This window comes from Anser brachyrhynchus (genome assembly GCF_964034855.1).
Source record: "Anser brachyrhynchus genome assembly, chromosome: 25".
Classification (NCBI taxonomy): Eukaryota; Metazoa; Chordata; class Aves; order Anseriformes; family Anatidae; genus Anser; species Anser brachyrhynchus.
The window spans coordinates 1281693-1301517 of NC_137718.1; the positions used below are offsets into that span (position 1 = coordinate 1281693).

Genomic DNA, 19825 nt, shown 5'->3' on the forward strand with positions numbered 1-19825 from the left:
TAGCACTGGCCAGAAGAGAGAGAGAAAAGAAGAATCCTAACAAAAAGAAGCCAGCGTGGAGAAACCCCTTTGCATCAGGTGCCTCCTCCCTGCTCATCCCTGCTCCCAGCCAGCCTGACAGGGCCCCACAGCTGGATTTGGGGCTCGCTGTGGCCCCGTGCCGGGCTGGGGCAGGATGAAGCCGGGGGACACCCACACGGTGCCGTGCAGAGCCGTTTGCTGCAGGCAGGGTGGCCGAGCGGGCAGAGGTTTTAACACCAAGCCTCCGTGTTATCCAAATGGGCCTTCTGAGATAACAGCAGCTTTACAGCACCGAGCCCTAAATCCAGCTCAAATGCTAGCGAGGAGCAAGGCGGCGTTCCCTCCGGGTGGGGAATAAAGCAGGCTGCAGCTAAACCATCCCCTGCAGCTCCCGCCCCGCCGCCAGGGCCAGCCCTCGCCCAGCCTCCATTTCTGCCTCATTTCCTCACTGCAAACAGCGCTGCCCCTCCGCCGTCCGCCCAGACAGGCTGTTACGTCCACGAACATATGCAGAAATACATAGATCTGTCCATCGGCAATTACCTGCTCCCCAAACTGGACACCTGCTAATTATTTTCAGCCAGCCAGATGGTGCAGTCATAAAGCGCTCGCCACAGCCGTACATGTGTGCGCCCACAAAAATGGCCAGATTTCCCTCCTGTGAGCCGAGGGATTAGAAATAAAGCTCTTCGCCAATTAATTAGTAATTACTTTGTTTGAAAAATAAACATTCTGGTAAATAAAAGTCACAGCGAGGCAGGGCGGTGCTGAGAAGCAACGGCAGCATCCCCGGCGTGCGGCCAGCGGGACAGCCCCTAGGCAGGTTTCACGGCAAGGAGGAGCAACACAAGAGTGATGGAAAGAATGATTTGAGAAAAAGAGAACATATAAATGTGCCCCCACACTCTGCTTCGTAACTGAGCAAGTAGAAGTGGTACCAGTGGGAAAACCGTGCACCTCCCGTGTGTCCCCCCGTGGCTGCGTGCGGGAGCTGCTGGCACAGCTCTCCCTGGTACGGGGACCTCAGGAAGCTGCAGAGCGGATTTACAAAATGATTTGTCAACTGACAAGCAAAAATATATTACCAATTTAGGGCCGTGATTTGCCTGCAACTTTTTAATCCTTGAGTTGTTGTTGAATAGATTAAAGTGTCTGCTTTGATCCAGGCTTTTAGATGGAAACATAAATATCACATCGCTGACGCTCCCCGCAGCCCGGCCAGCTCTGCCGTGGTCCCGGGGCCGGCGTGCCGAGGGGCAATGTGTGGCCCCAGCCCCCCAGATCCCACTGCCATGCAGCGAGGGCTTCTCCCACCTCCTGGTTTTAGCAGGCTGCTCGTTGCCCACCTCACCGGACTGCCACGTGCAGGGCCACATTTGGCGTGCAGCTCGCAGTGCGGCAGCACGCATCCTGCAGCCCCAGCCCTGGTCCCTGCCTCCGCCCCCCCATGCTCAGAGGGAGGGCTGTGCACCTCCCAGCCCCACCAACAGAGCAAATCCCTCTGGTGCTGAGCCACCAAACAGCACCGGGGTGCCCACGGCGGTGGTTTCCCCCCTCCGCTGCCCAGGGCTGCGTTGGGGATGCTGCGCGCCCCCACCAGGGCTGGGGCGAGGGGAGCTCGGCTCTGCACCAGGACGATTTTCCACTTTCCGGCTCTCCTCCACATCTCTGCCCTTTTGCTGGGAAAACAGCCTGGTCTGGATGCAGACGTCATGCTAGAAAGCCTCTTCCGTGGCTCACAGCAAGTGCCAGGCCCTGTTTTTATTTCTGTTGTGAGCCCCCAGGCCCAGGCAGAGGCGAACAGTGGGATAAAGGTCCTGAGCAGCACCGAAGTAACAGCAAAGCCCAATAAGACCTGGGGAAATCAGCTCCCAGCAGCATGCAATTAGCTCTCAGACAATGCCCACAGAAATGTCACGGTAGCAGGGTGAGACACGGAATTACCCTGACATTTTATTTAGTGGAAATTTCTGTGGACTTGCCAATGTTTTAATTATGGTATAAAAGCTGCTGGCTCCGGCGCTGCCTCAGCAGGAGATGCCACCTGCCAGGGGCCACTTTGGTTTGTGCCATGCAGAGGGGAACGTGGCCACACGCGGATGTCCCCAGCCCGGTGCTTGGGCACGGGGCACGTCCTGGTGTGGGACACGGGGACCGCGGCCACCGCCACGCACGGCACGGCCAGCAGCCAGGCAGCATCCCCGCCACGGGACGTCCCCCGAGCACTTTTTGCAACCCCAGCGGTGACTGTGCTGCGGAGGCGCAACCCGAGCATCTCTTCCTGAAACAATAAGCAGAGATCAATGTTCTGGGTAATTTTATGATGCAGAAATACGGAGCATAATTCAATTTTCAGCAACAGAAACAAATGAATCTCTGTTTGCTCCCCTCTCATTTTTTCCCCTCCTTCCAGCCCTCATTTGATACCGCTCCATGTGGCAACATCAGACAATCTTTGAATATTTTAGCTCCTGTAAAATATTTATATTATAATGCAAGGAAGGAAATTGGTTGCTTCCAAGCCATGTAAACATATGCCTTCTAACAGCTGGATTCCTGGCAGCGCTCGCGAGGCGAGGAAGCGGTTGTACGACTGTCACACTCTCAGGTACTTGAAACAAAACCACGACGCCTCTGCCAGCTGAAAAGCCCTTCAAGCAGGTGAGCGGCACGATGGCAGCGGGCACGTGGCAGCCACTGGCACTGGCACAGGGCGCACAACCCTGCCCCGCTGGCAGTGCCAGGGGCGAGACCCCCTCCTTGGGAGCTGTGAACCCGCTCCCTGCAGAGCTGCTCGCTGGGGGGAGAGGGGGCAGCCTGTTCCCACTCATGGGGCACAGGAGGTGCAGAATCCAGCCCCGTGGCAGCGAGCTCCGGCTTTGTCTGCACGTGATGTGGTGGCACTGGGTGCCGTGCGTCTCCCCGCCGCAGGAAAGCCTTCTGCAGCCTCACCACCACCTGAGGTTACCAGCTGCAAGGTAACCTCCCCGAAACAGCCCGCCCCTGTTCATCCCGCTCTCCTTAATCCTTTAATCAGCATTGCTAATTAATTATTAGTCTGATCCAGTGCTAAGATCCTACTCAAAGCCCGGCGTCCCTGCCTGGCCAAGCGATCAGCCCGCTTCCTCCTCGTGCTCCCCCGGCAGCGCGCTGGGAATTGCAGCGGCACTTGAGGCCCCGTGTGGCCCCGATGAGCCCCAGCTGCAGAAGAGGCCGTGCCGTGCCGTGCCGTGCCGTGCCATGCCAGGGAGCGTGAGGGCCTGCCCTGCGCCCGGGGCAGGGGCCCTGCCTCCAGCCAACAGGAGATTAATTGAGGACTGCCATTAAAATGTCACCGAGAAAATTATTAAGTTAAGGTAAACCACTTCCACGCGTCAAAAGCAAAGGCAATCAGTCCCAGGCATGTCCCCCTAGGAAATTATGTGGAGTAATTAATCAAAAAGCTAATGAGAAATGTGTTTTCTTTCCCAGCCTAACACCACATCATATTCTTATTAGCCAAGGTTATTACAATAGTAATCATGCATGCTCTGAGTTCAAATTGGGTTTTTTTGCTCCACTGCCGCCAATTTAGAAAGCCATTAATGGAAAAGATAAACCCCGATACACAAACCAGCCCTTTGTGTTTATTCACCTGTCAGGTGATAATCGCCGCCTGTGACCTGCACCCCACCAACACGTGTTTGCTGTGACACAATTACGGGCTGACCCCTGCCCGCTGCGCCGGCGCCTCGGTGCCGCCGCCGTCCGTGCCTCAACCCGGGTGCTGTGCACGCATCGCCCGGCCCAAACAGGGCGAGCACCGTATGCACCATGAGCAGGGTGTGCAGCGGGGCCGGGCAGTGATGCACCCAGCCACAGGGATGCTGCATCTGCGGTGCTAGCACCTGGCCAGTGCCGTGGGTTATGGCACGGCAGGGTTACGGCACGGCAGGGTTACGGCACGGCACGGTTACATCAGCCAAGTCTCTGCACTTCATTTCCTGGGCTCTCAGAGCGGGTGGCAGAGCCTTGCTCACAGCTCCATCGGGCACCGCTCGCCAGGCCCTGCTGGAGCATCCTCCCACCGCGAGCTGGGGCAGGACCAGCAGGTACCAGCTCGGCGGTGCCGGCACGCAGCCAGCTCGCGCCTCGGCACCTTCCCAGCCAGGCTCGCCCCAGGCATCTTGCGGCAGCCAAAAATGCAAAAAGGAGTTGTTTTGGCGGTGCTGGTTTCGGCGGCGCCGCCAGCTCCCCCCGCCGCCGCCAGCTCCCCCCGCCCCCAGGTCTCCCCTGCTCTGCTGTTCCAGCCGTTCCCAGGGATGGAAATAAATGCTCAAACTTCAGCAGATTTTCGTGCCGCACACAAAGAAACGGAAACACTCTGCCTTTGTGGGGAGTTTGTAAGTGTTTAGTGCTGGGTGTAGCTCAGCAGAGCCACTGGGTGCTCAGCACTTCAGCAAATCTGGCCTATTTATTTAGACGCCTTTAAGTGGGATCTTAGTTATTCTGTAAATCTGGCTGTAAGTGGGTAATTTGCTCTGTATTATGGGTTCCCCCTCCGCCCACCTCGGAGAACAACCATCTGCCAATCTTTCCAGACCTAAAGTGCACAGTCAGCAGCCCAGCAAAGGGAAAACATCGCTGCTTAATATTCAGCATTAAATAATTCAGCCCCCCTGCAGAGAGACCGGGGAGAAGAATGAGTCTGACAAAAAATGTAAAGATTTCCTATGCCATGTTAAAAATGCATTGACCTGATTAGCTCGCTCAAGAGATGCTGAGCCAGGGTGGATCAGAGCAGGGAAGCTCACTCTCGGTGACAGGAGAAGCAGAGAGGACATTTGTGGAGCAAATAAAACTCTCCGGCATGATGGCCTTGTGTGCAATTTATAGAGCTTTTCCTTCTTTTCCGTGCTGGTGGAGGGAGAGGTCTTGCTGCAAACGGGAGTTCCCTCGTCCAGGAGCCATCTCCCACCTTCCTCTCGCAGCTCCGTGGCTGCCTTGCTTGGACTTTGCATCCCTCGTGGAGAAGAGAGCTCCTTGCTCCAAAGGCGAGATGCCCTCTGCGTGCCCAGTGCTGTCCCAGGGCTGCTCCCCCCAGCTCCAAGCTCCCTGCACATGGTGCTGGTGGCCTTGGTGTGCGCCTGCCCTGCGCACCGCCCTGGCAGCCGGCACCACCCCTCCACGCTGCTTGGCAGCTCGGGCTCTGATGTGCAGCTTAACGAGAACTGACGAGCTGGAGACAAGCCTTCAGAAGCCCAAAGACAGGGCCCGGAGCAAGCCTGGAAGGGACGAGACGTCTTGGCGCGCTGCCTTTGATTGCGCCGCGCTCGGCTTTGCCTCCGGCAGCGGGGCGAGCGGCCTCAGCGGGGCCAGCACCCGCCTGGCTTGGCGAGGGCACCCGGGCACCGGCGGGCTGCGAGGCAGGGCAGTGCTCTGCGGGGTGAGGCTGCCCCCAATGTGCCCAGAGACACGCCGATACCAGCATCGAGGTGCTCCGAAGAGGAGCAGGTGCGCTCTCATAAACCCCTGATCTGCCAAGGGGGTGACCCCCCGGCACAGCACCTCCTGGCAGCTCAGTGGGCACACAAGGAGCAAGCCAGAGGCAGGGGCACTGCTCGGCTGTGCCCAGCACAACGCAGCTGCAGCTCCAGAGGCAGCCAAGTGCCACTAATCCCCTCCCCACAGGGGGCTTCCCTCCCGCTGGGGCCCACCACCCGCATCGCCCCGCTGGCCGCCCCACCGGGACGGCCCCTGCTGGGCACCACCAAGCGCCCGCATCGCCCCTGGTGCCCCCGCTCTGCATTAAGCCCTCCGACGAGAAATCTATCAGCTGGTAATTACGTGCAGCCTCGAACATTGCGGTTTTATTACAGCCATAAAGCACTCCGCAATTATATCTGTAAGTCCTGGCGCAGGGCGCTTACCACCGGAGGCACACCTGGGTCGCAGCGCTGCGCCGGCTCGGACCCCAGGGCTGCGGATACGCTCGCACGCACCAAGGATGCTGCTTGGAGCTGGATCCAGTGAAACAGCCCCTGGCAGGAGGAGAGGAACTGGTGCTGGTCCCCAGCGGCCAGCCTCCTGCTCCCGCTGCAGCCCCAGCCCCGTGGTGCTGGGGCAGGATGAGCCCTGCCAGCAGCCGGAGGGCTGCGCAGCCGGGCTGCTTTGGCTGATGAAGTTGCAATTTCTGAAGTTCCTCCAGAATGAATATGGATGCACATCTGTCTCCGCTTAGGTGTAACAAATTGTCCGAGATTGTGTTAAATTACCCCAAAACCGCGTCCACCGCTGACATCCCAACTACCACGGGCACGTACCGGTGGCGGCCCGGATCTGCCAGGAGCTGTTCCGTAGCCTGGAAAGAAGCAGCACTGCAGGCTTTTAATGTTTCATCAGCGCCATGCACTAACACCCTCCGCTGCCTCCTCCTCCGGCCGTTCCCCGGGCAGGCAGCCGCCCCTGCAGCCCCTCACCTCGCCGAGGGACGCTGCAGGGAGGCAGCAGGGGCTTGGGGCTCCCTGGGGAAACTGAGGCACGGGGCTGCCCCCGCTGCCCTGCTCGCCTCGTGGCCGCTGCCGAGTGGACCTGACCCCGAGCCCCAGGACGCGGTGTTTTGCTCTAACCACTAGGTAACGCGTCTTAACTGTGTTTATTTCCATCCAGGCTGCTTTTTAATTTGATTATTTATCTCCCGTTTAGCCTTTGACAGATCAAAGGCTCGGCAGAGGGGAAGCAGAGCTGGGCTGCGCATGAGAATGAGCCTCGATACATAATTAATTAACATAAAACAGTTTCATTAGGAGACGGTGTTACACGGCTGCTTGTCTTAAAAATTTAAACTGTGTAAAGAGAATGAGGGAAAACCCATCTCCCCGCCGGGCGGCCGGCGGAGCGCTGCGGGCTGACCCAGCCTGCCCCCTGTCCGTGTCCCAGCCCTGTCCAGTGACACCAGTGACACCAGTAAACACCAGCCCAGCTCCCCCCAGGCAACAGGACCGAGTATGGGAACGCGCTCCCCAACCTTGCTCCCCACCCCTCTGCCTTAATTGCGTGCAGTGTCGCCTCCCGTTGATTATTAATCTGTTTTTAATTCTATTAAGAGATGGCCAGGAGAAAGAGTATCAATTTTAGATTAACAAGGTTATTAGCACTTAATTATGTGAGGTGCCTTTGTAATTGAAAAGGAAAAGAGGAAGCGCCATAAATATCCCCAGCCTCTAAGCTCCTCGGGGTTTGCGGGTGGCTCCTTTTATTCACGAGGATATGGAACCATAAATATTAAATATCTTGTGAAAAAAATTACGAGGAAGAGAGAGGATGCCCTCTGGATATTCCCGCGCTGAACGTTCTTGCATTTACAAATATTCATTAACTGGGATCTGCAAAGTTATTTCCACCAAGACTCGGAGAATGAGCAAGAGAGAGAGGTTATTTAAAAAAAGTAAGAGTCTAGAGTAAATATTATTAGTAATTTTTATCTCGGCATGTCCCTAATTATTCCATAATTAGGAAAAGCGCACACATGCATATACAATCACTAACCTGTCAGGCTTGGTGGTTTTCGCTCCCGGCCCCGCTGCCAGCCTGGGGAAGGGGTCGTTGCGCAGCCCAAAGCGGGGGGCTCGGGGTGAGCCCCCCCACGGTGCCCTCCCCTCGGCCCCAGCTGCCCTCCCCTGCCCTTCCCCTGCACCCCGGGCCCTGGAGGAGGCCGCGGAGGCGCTGCCAGTTGGAGAAAAATTTAAATGACAAATCTTGGGCTCTTTTTAATTAAAAAATAATAGGAGATCTCAGCAGGAACCAGTTACAATAACGTGTCATTTGCCAGAACCTGCTTTATTGGAGCTATTTAAAAAAAAAAAAAAAAAAAAAGAGCCTGGTGGCCGGGAGAAGCCACATTTCCCTCCGTCAGTCTCGCTGATGGATGTCTGCCCCGGGGGCACGCACGGAGGCAGTGGTGGGGGTACCCCGGCCTGGAGAGCTGCGGCAGGGCACCCAGGGCTCGTTAGCTGCAGAGGGGCTCGTTAGCTGCTCCCAGGAGGCCCCAGCACCCTCCTCCCCCAGTCACCCCCTCAGGGCCCTGGTGGGGAGCAGGGGGGGAGGTCGGTGCCCCCATCCCACCTCCTGGTGGAGGCTGTGACCTGCTCAACGGAGCCAGGCGAGGAATTCAGAGGTGAGGATGGGACACCGGGGAGGGCAGGGACTGGGACCAGGAGCCCTGGAGGAGCGCACGGCCTCTGGGAGCCCCCCCAGCCCCTGCTTCCTCAGCAGGGTTTCCCAAAGCAATCCCCAGCAGCAGCAGAGCCCAGAGCAGCGCGGGGACGGGGGGAGCGGCGCGTGTCGGGAACCGGAGACGGAGGGGCTGGAGGAAATTACAGCATTTCAGAGAAACCGCTTTCAGCTGTTTCCCAGCGTGAAGTATCGACACGCATACGTCTCTCTGCCTTCTGCGAACCTGCTCCGTTCATCCGCTGAGGGGGGAGCACAGCGAGGGTCTGCGGCTTTCTGGGGGCTTCCAGCAAAGGGCGACGGGGAGGAGGAGGCTGGCACAAGTGGCCAGAGGGCTGGCTCCAGGTCCCTGCAGCGGGCTCCCAGCCTGCCCGCAGCCACGCCTGACCCCTCAGCAGGACAGGGGGGGCTCTCCTGTCCCCTCTTACGCTGGAGGGCCGGGTTATATCCCCTACATTCACGCCGCTGCACCCAGAGCAGCCAGCGCAGCACTCACCCCTTGCCAACACCTGTGTGACCCCTCCAGCGCCCTCCCCCTGTCCCTCCCTCGCATCCTTCCCGTGCAGAACGACTTTCCCCGGGCCGTGGTGGTGCAGAAGGCCAGAGGCAGGGCTGGAACCCTCCGTCCGAGGCCGTCCCACGCCACCCACCCCCCTGCGACTGGGCAGGGGGCGTGGGGGGCAGCTGGTGTCACCCACCAGGAATTAAGCTCTTAATCTCAACTAAACACATTACTGATGAGCTCATCAACAAAAATCTAATTATTATGTGTGAGGCCAAGCTTAATTGCTTGTCCTTGACATGAATAATGCACCACGTAAGCCTATTAGCCAGTGTAAGCCTATTATTATTATTATCGTGCTCACTGTCAAAAGTATAAAAGTAAAACAGTCGAACAGGGGAAAAAAATAATGTTATGCAATTAGCAGCAAAATGCCAGACAAATAAGCTCATTAATTCTTAGAGGGAGCAAGCTCCACCAGTAATTAGCAACTGCCCGTTTGGGGGCTGGTCAGGGGTGAAGCCTGCTCCTGGCTGCCGGGACAGCGGGCAGAGGGACGGGGACGGCAGCAGAAAGGATGTGATGGGCAGGGGCTGGCGGCCACCCCCAGCACCCCCGGGACGGCAGGGGCACCCCAAAAGAGTGCAAATCCCCGGGGAAGCGTCTGAGAGGGAGCTGGAAGCCGGGAGCTGAAAGTTCACTCCCCGTCCCGGCAGCGGCAGCACGGCCGGGGCTGGCAGCGCTCCCCCCTCACCTGAGCGCAGGCAGCGGCCCTCGACCTCCCCCCAAACCCCGCTCGGCTCCTCTGCAGCATTTGCTAATTAAATCCCGCTAATGAGAAAATGAGGATGCAGGAGCCGGCTGAACAACGCTGCCTCCTGCGCACCCGCTCCTTGCAGACTTATCACTCGTCACAGGATGTTTACAATAATTTTTAATTTGTGCAATTATTAATCATTTTTCTATCTGCCTAATTTGCATAATAATTACTCTGCTTGGTGTTCGCCATGACTGTGAATGACAGTGTTTTAAATTAAATTAAGATTTTAATATTCATTTTTTTTTTTGGTTAAGGCTAATCAAAGTTGCCGGTAGACGCCAACCATGGCTGCTGCCCTTCCAGGAACGGTAACGAAGAGGTTCGCTCCCAGCGGCGCTCGCTCCATCTCCACCACCCCTCTCATCCCCGAGGAGCCTGGAGCATTTTCCAGCTTCTCTGCTGCCAAAAGCACTCACGCAGAGCCACGTCGGGGACAGGAGAGCTGCGTCAAAGCTCAGGACACGGACCGAGGGCGTGGGGGCAAACCAGCCTCCCTCCTCCTTGGCCCAAACGCGTGCCAGGCACCAGCTCCCCGTGCCCCCAGGGTCTCCCTTCCCCAGGCTGGCAGCACCCTCTGCCGGCTGGCAGGGCCCGTCCTCACCCCCCTCCTGCTGCCTCCCCGGGTGCGGGAGCCTTCAGCTTTCCTCCTCTTGCTGTCGAAGCAAAATGTGTGCTCAACGCCATCCTGACAGCGACACTGCCGTTTCCGCTCCTTCATATCCCGGTCTTCACCGAGCGATAAGCCAAGGGCTGACCTGACACGAGCCTCCCAGGCCAGGGCCTGCAGCTTTCACAAGAGCTATGAGAGCTCTGCTCTGCTTCCAAAGGGTGGCTGCCGGCCGGCCCTTCAGCTCAGAGCTACAGGGAAAAGCATTCACACCTACTGTCAAATCTCAAAACTCCCTTGGAGCCACTTCCCACTGTCCTCCCATCCTCCTAACGGAGCCCAGCACAGCGGGACGCTGCTGGCCAGGATGCTCCGCAGCAGGTCCGGGCTCCCCAGCAACTCCCGCTTGCAGCAGGTGCCAGCAGAAGGGGCCCCGCGTGGATCACAGCGCTCGTGCTCCCTCCACCAGCTCACGTTTGCAGGCCAGGCCTGCGCCACGCAGCACGCACCTACCCTGGGGAGGTGAGGATGGCACGAGCGGAGCAGGAGAGCCCCAGACCTGGTTTCTCCAGCGGGCACAGCCCCAGGGAGCTGCAGCAGCAGTGTATCGGCAGGCCCTTGGCAAGGCACCAGCACGACTCGAGGCTTTTTCAGTCCAGCGGCGCTCCCAGGCCGCTCAGCAGACGGGGAGAGGCGGCTCTGCTGTCCCTTCTCACGCTGAAGGGCCATTTCGGATCCCCTGGGTTATTAGGCCAGCTGCATCCACATCAGCCATCACCGCACTTGCCAATTTGCATCCAGGCAACGATATAAAAGGATTCATTTTAATGGTTAAATTGCATCATCTAAGCTCTCCTATACTCTGTTACTTCGCACAGATATATCTTGGCAAGGAAGTATCTGGTAATAAAATTGTAATAGATGTATTATATAAATCCAGTACCGTAGTGAGCTCTGCTCTAAGGTCCCTATGGTAGGAATAAACACGTACCTCCATTTAAAATTTTAAGACTGGAGCCTTCAAAGTAAGTTGCAGGAGCAGAAGTTTATGCTGTTTGCAGGTGCTAAAAAAGCACCGTGCTTAGTACCAGTGCCACGATGGCTCTGCCTTCCTAAACAGCAACTTATGTTCCCTACTTTCATGCTAGCTAGCCAGCTGCGGTCTCCTGCTCCTCTGTAAGAAAGCAGCATGCTTCCACCCAGGCGGGGTGGACAACAAAGTACAAGCATCTAAACACAGCAACAATTCTAAGGTGAATTCAGTAATTCAACATTAACAAAAGTAAGAAAAAAATAACACAAGAAAATACATCTCCAGAAGCACTCTTAAGTGAGATCAAAAATGAGTGTGTTAAAAGTAACTCTGTCCTTCAAGGCTGCAGCTCCTCCTGGTTACAGGAATAAACCAGGACCTTGGTGGTGAAGGGAGAAGTACACGCAGAACCTGCGCGTGACTGAAGAGCGGGTTTTCAATATGCTGCAGCGAGCAGCTCTGCAGCACTGAACCATTACTGCCGCTTCCCACTACTGCCTCGCACTCCCAAACTACCTTCCTGCCTGAGAGGCTACAGCAGGGCCCACACAAGCCCAGCGTTCCTTCACACCGCCTTTGTGTCCGCAAAAAATGAGCCCTGCTCAGGGCTGTTTCCCTCGGTTTAGCTATTAAAGTAGAAACCACAACTCACTCCCACAGGATCTACAAATGGCGCCTCATTCTCCATTCCTCTCCTGACCCCAGTCGCTGGCTGTGGATAGAAGTCCGTGGTTTATGTACTTGCAAGCAGAGATGGAGGGTACCTGTGCCCAGCAGCGAGGCTTTTCCGACTACCCCATAAATACCAGCGGGGCTGTCAGCGCAGCTACGGTCCAGCAAGTTCCCGCTTTTAGCTGGATAGTTACCAACAGACTCAGAAAAAGACGTTAGCAAAGCACAATTTGTTTGGCCAAGCAAACCACGGACTGTGATGGCAGCAGAGGAAATTACATCCAATCCGTTCACCAGCAGGCTGACAATTATTTACCCGCCTCATCCTTGCCTTGGAAAAAAAAACAGCACACGCAAATCAAGTAAAAAAAAGAAAGCTGTTATTTACAAGTGTACATACAGATTTCAGGATGGCTAGAAACATAACAGGGAATGAAAAACAGGGAAGAAAGTCTCAAGGCTCACACACTCCAGAGAAAACTTTGTCATTATATTCTCACCCACAGCCCTCCTACTGCTCGCGGATCGCTGCAAAGAGCAATGCTGATGACTGGCCCCTGATCACTATTGAAGACAAGGCATCTCCATGGAAACTGCTGGCTGCAGTTAATACATGCTCTCTGGGACGCAAACAAGAACAACTGTATTTATTTCCAGAAGTGCTTTCTCGCAAGCAGGGTTTGAGTGAAACACTCTGCCTGGCCTCCAGCTCCAAGCCCGACAAATCTGATCACAAGAGAGGGGTTACGTCCCGCGCTGGAGCGAGCCCCCAGGCAGCAGTGGTGAGGAAGTGCCAAGCAGCACTGTCCGGAGAAACATCTGTGGGGACTAATCCACGACCATTAGCTACTCTGAAGCAAATAGTGGTCAGGGGAAACAGTTGAAGCAGCCTCTGCATGTTTATTTCCACAAGAAATCGACCCCCAAGGAGCTGCTGGAGCTTCTGAAGATTTTGCCTTCAAGTATAACACCGCGTGTTGTTCTTTCAGCCTCTTCCAGGGTAGAACCAGAGCGATAGATACACAGCAAGCAGCTTCCTGCCACAGACCAACCCGCCTGGCACAACTCCAGCAGGACAAGGAGCAGCTCTGCTTTACTTATTTCACTGCAAGCCGATGACTCCGTGAACTAGAGGGCACAATAGCTGCACAAAACGGAAGAGAAGCCCTCTGGGCTCACTAGCAAGGACATGGGGGCAGATCTGACAGGAGCCCAGAGGCAAATCAGCTCACAGTACTGAGTGTTAGGGCACAGATGCTCTCTGGAAGAACTCAACCACAACTGGAACAGACCGACCTACTGGATGAGGTTAACTCTCCAGCGACCAAGTTCTCAGCATACTTTCACCATGAAAAACCCTGAGATTTAAGACACCTGAAGATCTGTAAACCACCTTCAGAGGACAAAGCATTTGGCGTAAAACAATTTAGCATAGCTTCTACAGCTTGTTAGACGAGGAATACATGGGCCAGGAGTCTATGTCTGCAGCACCACACGAGGGAGCGCCAGAGAGCAGCAGCAGGCAGCAGCCACTGCACCTCCCCAGCACACTCGGCCACTGCAGCACCCCACGTAGCACCGCTGCAGCTCTCCACACTAGTCCACGCTGGCTGGCAGGAAATCCTCTTTCAGCAGCTCTCCTCTAAATGCAGCCTTGCCTCTTGGCAGACAGCCCACTGGGATACGCTGAGGGCAGCGCTTGGTCCAGGCAGACGGAGCCACTACTTAGGGCCCCGGCAGCGGCAGAAGGTGGTCCTCCGGTCCAGGCGTGCTGTTCTGCATGGTTTTCTTCTGCCTACATGTCCTCAACGCTCCACTTGTACGCAAGCTCCTGAACCGCCTTCTTGTTGGCTATCCTGGCAAAGCGCTGCTGCTCAAATCCATTGGACCTACAAAGCGATACCAAGACTGCAGTACAGGAGATTTTCTAAAGCAACAACACTTTTTTTTTTAAGAGACATCACAAGTTTTTCACTACTTTTGCTTTGCCGTCTCCAGCTGAGCTTCCACCTTGATCTGTGGTTAACAGCAGCTAGTGCCTTTGATGAGACTTCAGCGACTACATCCTGAGGCTGAGGGGGTCTCTCTGCCTCCTGCCCCGTGTTCACGTCACAGAAGCTATTTGCACCGTTGCTATCAGCCAACAGATGCAACGCTGTGCCAACACACAGCACAGCATGCTCCCCTGGTGCCTCGTCAGAGCCACTACAGGCCTTGAAGGACCTGACCGGATTAGAGCCTTGCTCCTTTCTGTCCCAGGCAAGGATGTATTTACCACCCGTTCATAATTGTTGGCAATGTAAAGGCTGAATATGCTAGATCTCATTCACTGTAAGCTCTTTGAAGTAAAAGCTCTTTTAGTTTTACTGTTATTCTACGATATCAATGTCTCAGGAACATTTATGTACCTGTCCACGCCATCCCAGCGATGCCCCGGCCATATGTTAAATCTGTTGAGTGGAGGTGCTGGTCCATTGTACCTAGGTTTTTCTAGAGACAGAAAGAGCAATACAACCATTTACTACTACAGCGCAATCTTGTGATCACATCACCCTAAAAGTATATATATCTACACAGACCTAACACACAGACTGCCCAAGAGCCAGCTGGAGCTCACAGTGGAAACTCCCAACACTCCCTTAATCAAACTGCAGTGTGCTGACTGCCTAAGTCACTGGATACACTCTCTACGGTAACAAATAACAGTAACAGTTACTAGTAACAAGCCACTAATAGCAAATACTGCTGTGTCACTAACTCCAGACAAGGACTAAGCTGCCATGAAGCAATGTTATGCTATTAATTAAACAGCAGCTGCACTTCTACGCTCCTTGGGCCTTAAAACCTACACCAGCGTAGCTTAATACCCATACCTTTCTTTTCTTTGTTCTCCTTGGCCTTCCTTTTTTTGATGAAGTCAGCCATGGGGTCTCCTTCTCTCTCCTGTTCTCGCAGCATTCGATCCAGATCCTGATCGTCAATATAACGGGCCAGTGGCTTCTGCATCTCTTTTATTGCATCTTCCACATTCTGCTGCTGTTGCCTCCCCTGTGCTAGCCTGAAAATGAACACAAACAAAGCTTTATCCCAAAACCACAGAATCCTTTACTGTGACTTGCAATCACAATCCTGAACTTCCGCTGTGCGCAGCATTCCCAATGCACATGCAGCAACGGACAGGATAATTCAGGGGGTCTCTAAGGCACGTTGGAGTATGTTGTACCCTGGTCCCAGGCTCGAACTCAAAACATTACTAACCTTCAGTCCCTGACCCTGTGAAATGACATGCCACAAAAACCACCGCTATAAGCGGTACCTTTGCTGGTACCAGAACTGGATGAAAAAGCAGGGAGTGGAGTTGTGATGCAAGACCCAGCGACCACAGATCTAGAAAGACCCTTACCCTTTTCCCCATCTGGCATATTGTTCATCTCTCTCGGACTTGGCTTCATCTTTCTGCTTCTGCTCAAGTCGTTCCTGCGCAAGGTCCCTCTTGCGGCCTGACTTGTCTCGGAAGACGGTTTCAGTGTGCCGGGATTCCTCTGAGGGTGACAGATGCCCTAAATCACTCATTTTGGAATATTTCGCAGTCTCCAGATAATTCAGTGACTAACTGTAACTCATCTCAGCATATTTTCCTTTTACGTGCTCTAGCCATTGAAAGAGGTTACCCACTGATAACAGGGAAGATCACAGCCTTTCCTTTTAGCTGCTGCCCCACACAGCCACACTCATACCACGAGCTCTTTGAACACCAGTTCACTTCTTCAGATTAGGACTTGCAGCATAAAAGCCTCTCACCTCCCCAACTATTTCACTAGCATTGCTTTGAAATCACCATTTATAAGTGTTTTTTTTTCCAAGAGGCCCACTGACCCTACCCCCAGGAATCCATCAGCACGTCTAGATGCTGCTCCACAGAGTTGCTCTCCATCACCAACCAGCACTCAGGACAGGGCCTGACACAGCATTAAGAACCAGCAGAAAGCAGAGAAAAATAAAGCAAGCTGGTGCTCGTCAGTGGTTTTAGACCCCTACCTTCCAAGCGCTTGTTACTTCTCTCACGCTTCTTGAGCTCTTGCTGCTCCCTCCGCAGCACATCAGCTGACACCAAGCCAGCTTTGACCCCAGACATCATCATGTTTGCCTGTGAATCAAACAAGAATCACACTTGCTGCTAGCTGAGAGCTGTCCAGTAACCCAGAGGCATAATGAGGGGATGGCCCAAAGTCAAGAGAAGTATCAGGAAGGACAGCCACGTTACAAAGCCACTCTGCTGCCAGCCCTGGGAACAGCTTCCACAGCCCTCCAAAAAAAAACAGCGGACTGAGACAGAGTCCCCTTATGCCTACCTCACGCCTCATCTCATAACAAGTTGACAGTCCAGCACAGCTGCATGGATGAGGTGTATTTCTGCTCTACAGTCCGTAAGCCATTGGACTTTTGAAGTTTTCTATCAGAAGGAACTCATCTAGAGCTCAGATGGAAAGACAAAACCCCTACCTTCTTGGGAGATCCCTTGGAGTCACGGTGGTGATGAGGCGAGAGATCAGTGGGACTCCTCGAGCTCTGCTGATCCTTCCCAGTGGGCAGAGTCCTTCGCAGAAGAGAGAAATCAGAGTCGGAAGAGTTGCTCTGACTCTGTTGAAGAGGACCCTGCTTAGGGGAATCACTACGGAACAGGCCTAACCTGCGATCCTTGCGTTGGGGAGAAAGGTCTGCATCGGAGGCGTTCCGGGTGGCCCTCCGCGGAGGCGGCGAATCGGAGTCATGCCTCAGCCACCTCTGAGGCGAGGGCACGTGCCTAGGCTTTTTCGTGTCTGGGGAAGCACCTGTAACGCAAACACATACCAGAATCACGGGAGGTCTAAACGTGGAGATGCGCGAGGTAACTCACGGAAAAATCAATACCTTAAGAGGTGACAAGCTGCAGGGAAAAGACAAACACGCGGCATCAGTCTTTAAATTCTATTCCTTTGAACATGCATTGCTTGGAGACAAGGTGTAAGTTTTCCTTTCAGACAAGTCTTTAAGCCTCACCCAGCTAACCTGTAGGTTAACTCTGCTCAAGCTAATAACAAGTAGGATTACAAGCACTGGTTTAACCAGCAGAAGCGGCAAACTGCCCACTACCGTTCCCTGCTTACGGACTACTAACTCCACACTGCTCACCCTCAGAAGCATGCAAACACCACCACAGACGGGGCAGCCAGCAACGATCAGCAGAGACAGAACAAGCACTCTTGCAGACTCACCTTTTGTTCTACTCGGCTTTTTCTGACTAGGTGACCCAGACCTCTTTTGCCAACGTGGCGATGAATCTGGGTCAGAATCGTCTCTCTTCTTCCGTGGAGGGGACAGATCTGGAGTAGCCTGCCGCTTCTGACGTGACGAGGACTTGTCAGAGAAGCCATGCCGGAGATGAGGTTGCTCTCCTCCTTGCATCCCCCCTGACAGTGACTTTTCTGTTGTTTTGCAGCCCTTTTTTCCCGTTGCTGAACTGACTCTCTTTGGAGAGACATCAGGGGAGTCGTGGCGCTTCCGTCTCGGCGGGGAGAGATCCGGGGAGTCGTGGCGCTGCCGGTTGGGAGCTGATGGGTCTGGAGAGTCGTGGCGCTTCCGTCTCGGAGGGGAGAGATCGGGGGAGTCGTGGCGCTTCCGTCTCGGAGGGGAGAGATCGGGGGAGTCGTGGCGCTTCCGTCTCGGAGGGGAGAGATCGGGGGAGTCGTGGCGCTTCCGTCTCGGAGGGGAGAGATCGGGGGAGTCGTGGCGCTTCCGTCTCGGAGGGGAGAGATCGGGGGAGTCATGGCGCTTCCGTCTCGGAGGGGAGAGATCGGGGGAGTCGTGGCGCTGTCGCTTGGGAGGTGATGGCTCTGGAGAGTCGTGGCGCTTCCGTCTCGGAGGGGAAAGATCGGGGGAGTCGTGGCGCTTCCGTCTCGGAGGGGAGAGATCGGGGGAGTCGTGGCGCTTCCGTCTCGGAGGGGAGAGATCGGGGGAGTCGTGGCGCTGTTGCCTGGGAGGTAAGAGGCTGGGGGAATTGTTTCTCTCTCGCCTGGGAGGAGACAGATCCGGGGAGTCATGCCGCAGTTGCCTTGGTGGTGTGTTGTCTGGGGAGTCATGGCGCTGTCGCCTAGGAGGAGGAGGGAAACTTCAAATGAGAATTAGCTTGTGTGTTTTGCTTTGCTGTCTCCAGACCGGAAACACGAACAAAATGGAACCTATAAAGCTACCAGGAGGACAGAATAACAGCAACCTGCATGACTGAGCCACAGACTTACCAAAACAGATCCGAGAAACCTTCCAAGACAACTCAGATCACAGGAAAACTCTGTTAGTATCACTTTAAAGTCTACAGGAACCCCCGTAACACTCAGACTATAAAACCCATTTTATGCCCTCATAAAATCACCTTCTCACAACAAAACGCCCCACCAGGCTGTGTCTGAGCCTGGACTCTGATCACAGAACATCCCGCAACTGCTGTCAGAGGAGAGGCACATTGCAATGCTGCCATCCTCACTGTATTTCAGGTCTACAGCCAGTCACCACCCAGATTTCTCTGATATCAAAGGACTGCAGGATGGCTGTTTGCATATCTTGCAAAAATCTAAACAACGTGCCAGCTGACAGCTTTTCTCCCCCATCCAGAGGGGATTCAACAGCGGAAGAGGTATCCCCGTGTATGCTACTTCTCCCACTGCAGCAGACTTTGAAACTGCAGAATGAGACAGAGGATGACCAAAACAAATAAAAAAAGGATTAACTAAGAGAAGAATTTGTAGCTGGAAATACAGACCTTGCGGTAGATTTGGCAGGTACTGAGATGTCCGAACTCTGGGAGTCTTCATTCTGGTCTACAGAAAAACCATCAGTGAGTTACCAGCAGTAAGGTTTTCCACAGACTGTGATCTCTTCAGCACTTAAAAGATTTTTTGCAAGCTAGCAATATTTTACCTTGCCGTTTTATTGTTTAGAACGGCAAAAGCATTCAGGGAGAAGTGACAGGAAGGCCTAGCCTCACCTCCTAAAAGCTTCCATTTCGTATTTGTTCGGAACTCCTCCATGAGCTTTACTTCATCGGGACGCTCATCAACGAACTCTGCCACCTAAGGATGAAACGCCAGAGCAAACAACGCAACTTATAAAAGGAAAAAGAAACGGGCTTACGCTCTGCAAAAGAAGCGAGTAGGTGCGACTACGTGGGTAAGAAGGATGTGTAAGCTGCCTGCTCGTGGGTGACAGCAGCAGCTGCCCAAGGGCTTGGACTCAAGGATTTTGGACTCGAGGCTTCTCTGCCCTTTGTCTTGAGTCCCAGGGGTGTTTGAGGAGAGGCTGGACGTGGTGCTTGGGGACACGGGGACACGGTGGGAGCGGGCGGCTGGGCCGGATGATCCTGGGGGGTCTTCCAGCCCTAACGATGCTGTGACTCCAGCCCCAACGACCCTGCGACTCCCAGCAGCCCCGCTTTCTCTCCCCCCCTCGCCCCTCGGGGCCGTTCCGCCCCTCGCAGGCCCCGCCCGGTGCCCGCCGCCCCCCCGGGGCGCTCACCACGGGCAGGTCGGCCTCGTCCTCCTCCTCCTCCTGCTCCCCGCCGGCGGCCAGGCTGCTCCAGCTCACGTCGTCGTCCACGATCCGCATCCTGCGGGCGGGCCCGGGGCCTCCGTCAGCGGGGGGGGGGGAACCGGGCCCGGCGGGGAGCGCGGAGCCGGGCCCGGGGCGGCACTGAGGAGGGGAGGAGGCCTCGGCCCCGCACTCACCCGGCCCTGGCGGCGCCCGGCGGCTTCTTCCTGCGGCGGCGGCGGGGCTGGGCGGCGGGCGGGCCGCTGAGGTAGCGCTGCAGGTACTGCGCCTTCGACAGGCCCCGCGCCGCCATCGCGGGACGGGGACGGCGGCCGGCGAGGGACACGGCGCGGCGCGGGGGCGTGGCCAGGTGACGTGTGAACAGCGTGTGGGCGTGGC

General features: G+C 55.3%; 1 protein-coding gene across 3 annotated transcripts; it reads right to left on the bottom strand.

Moving 5' to 3' along the window:
- Window positions 1-12224: 12224 nt before the first annotated feature.
- On the bottom strand, window positions 12225-19800 carry BUD13 (BUD13 homolog). Of its 3 annotated transcripts, none has more exons than XM_080567618.1 (12): window positions 19624-19800; window positions 19415-19505; window positions 18888-18972; window positions 18663-18720; window positions 17122-17879; window positions 16557-16698; window positions 16370-16463; window positions 15905-16013; window positions 15270-15408; window positions 14740-14924; window positions 14275-14356; window positions 12225-13755 (listed from the first exon to the last, which is right to left on the bottom strand). In XM_080567618.1, the coding sequence occupies exons 1-12, from the start codon at window positions 19737-19739 to the stop codon at window positions 13662-13664; spliced, it is 1953 nt and encodes a 650-aa protein (XP_080423744.1). In that variant the 5' UTR covers window positions 19740-19800; the 3' UTR covers window positions 12225-13661. The 3 variants fall into 3 exon arrangements, with proteins under 3 accessions (XP_080423744.1, XP_080423743.1, XP_080423742.1); XM_080567617.1 differs by having other exon boundaries at window positions 17122-17996; XM_080567616.1 differs by having other exon boundaries at window positions 16370-16698; window positions 17122-17996.
- Window positions 19801-19825: the final 25 nt, after the last annotated feature.

Excerpts from the sequence above, each read along its gene's own strand:
- BUD13 (XM_080567616.1), bottom strand. The coding sequence starts at position 19,739 with ATGGCGGCGCGGGGCCTGTCGAAGGCGCAGTACCTGCAGCGCTACCTC. Across the intron at positions 15,409-15,904 it reads AAGTAACAAGCGCTTGGAAG|AGGAATCCCGGCACACTGAA; the intron begins GTAGGGGTCTAA and ends TGTCACCCTCAG. Across the intron at positions 14,925-15,269 it reads TATGCCAGATGGGGAAAAGG|GCTAGCACAGGGGAGGCAAC; the intron begins GTAAGGGTCTTT and ends GTTCATTTTCAG.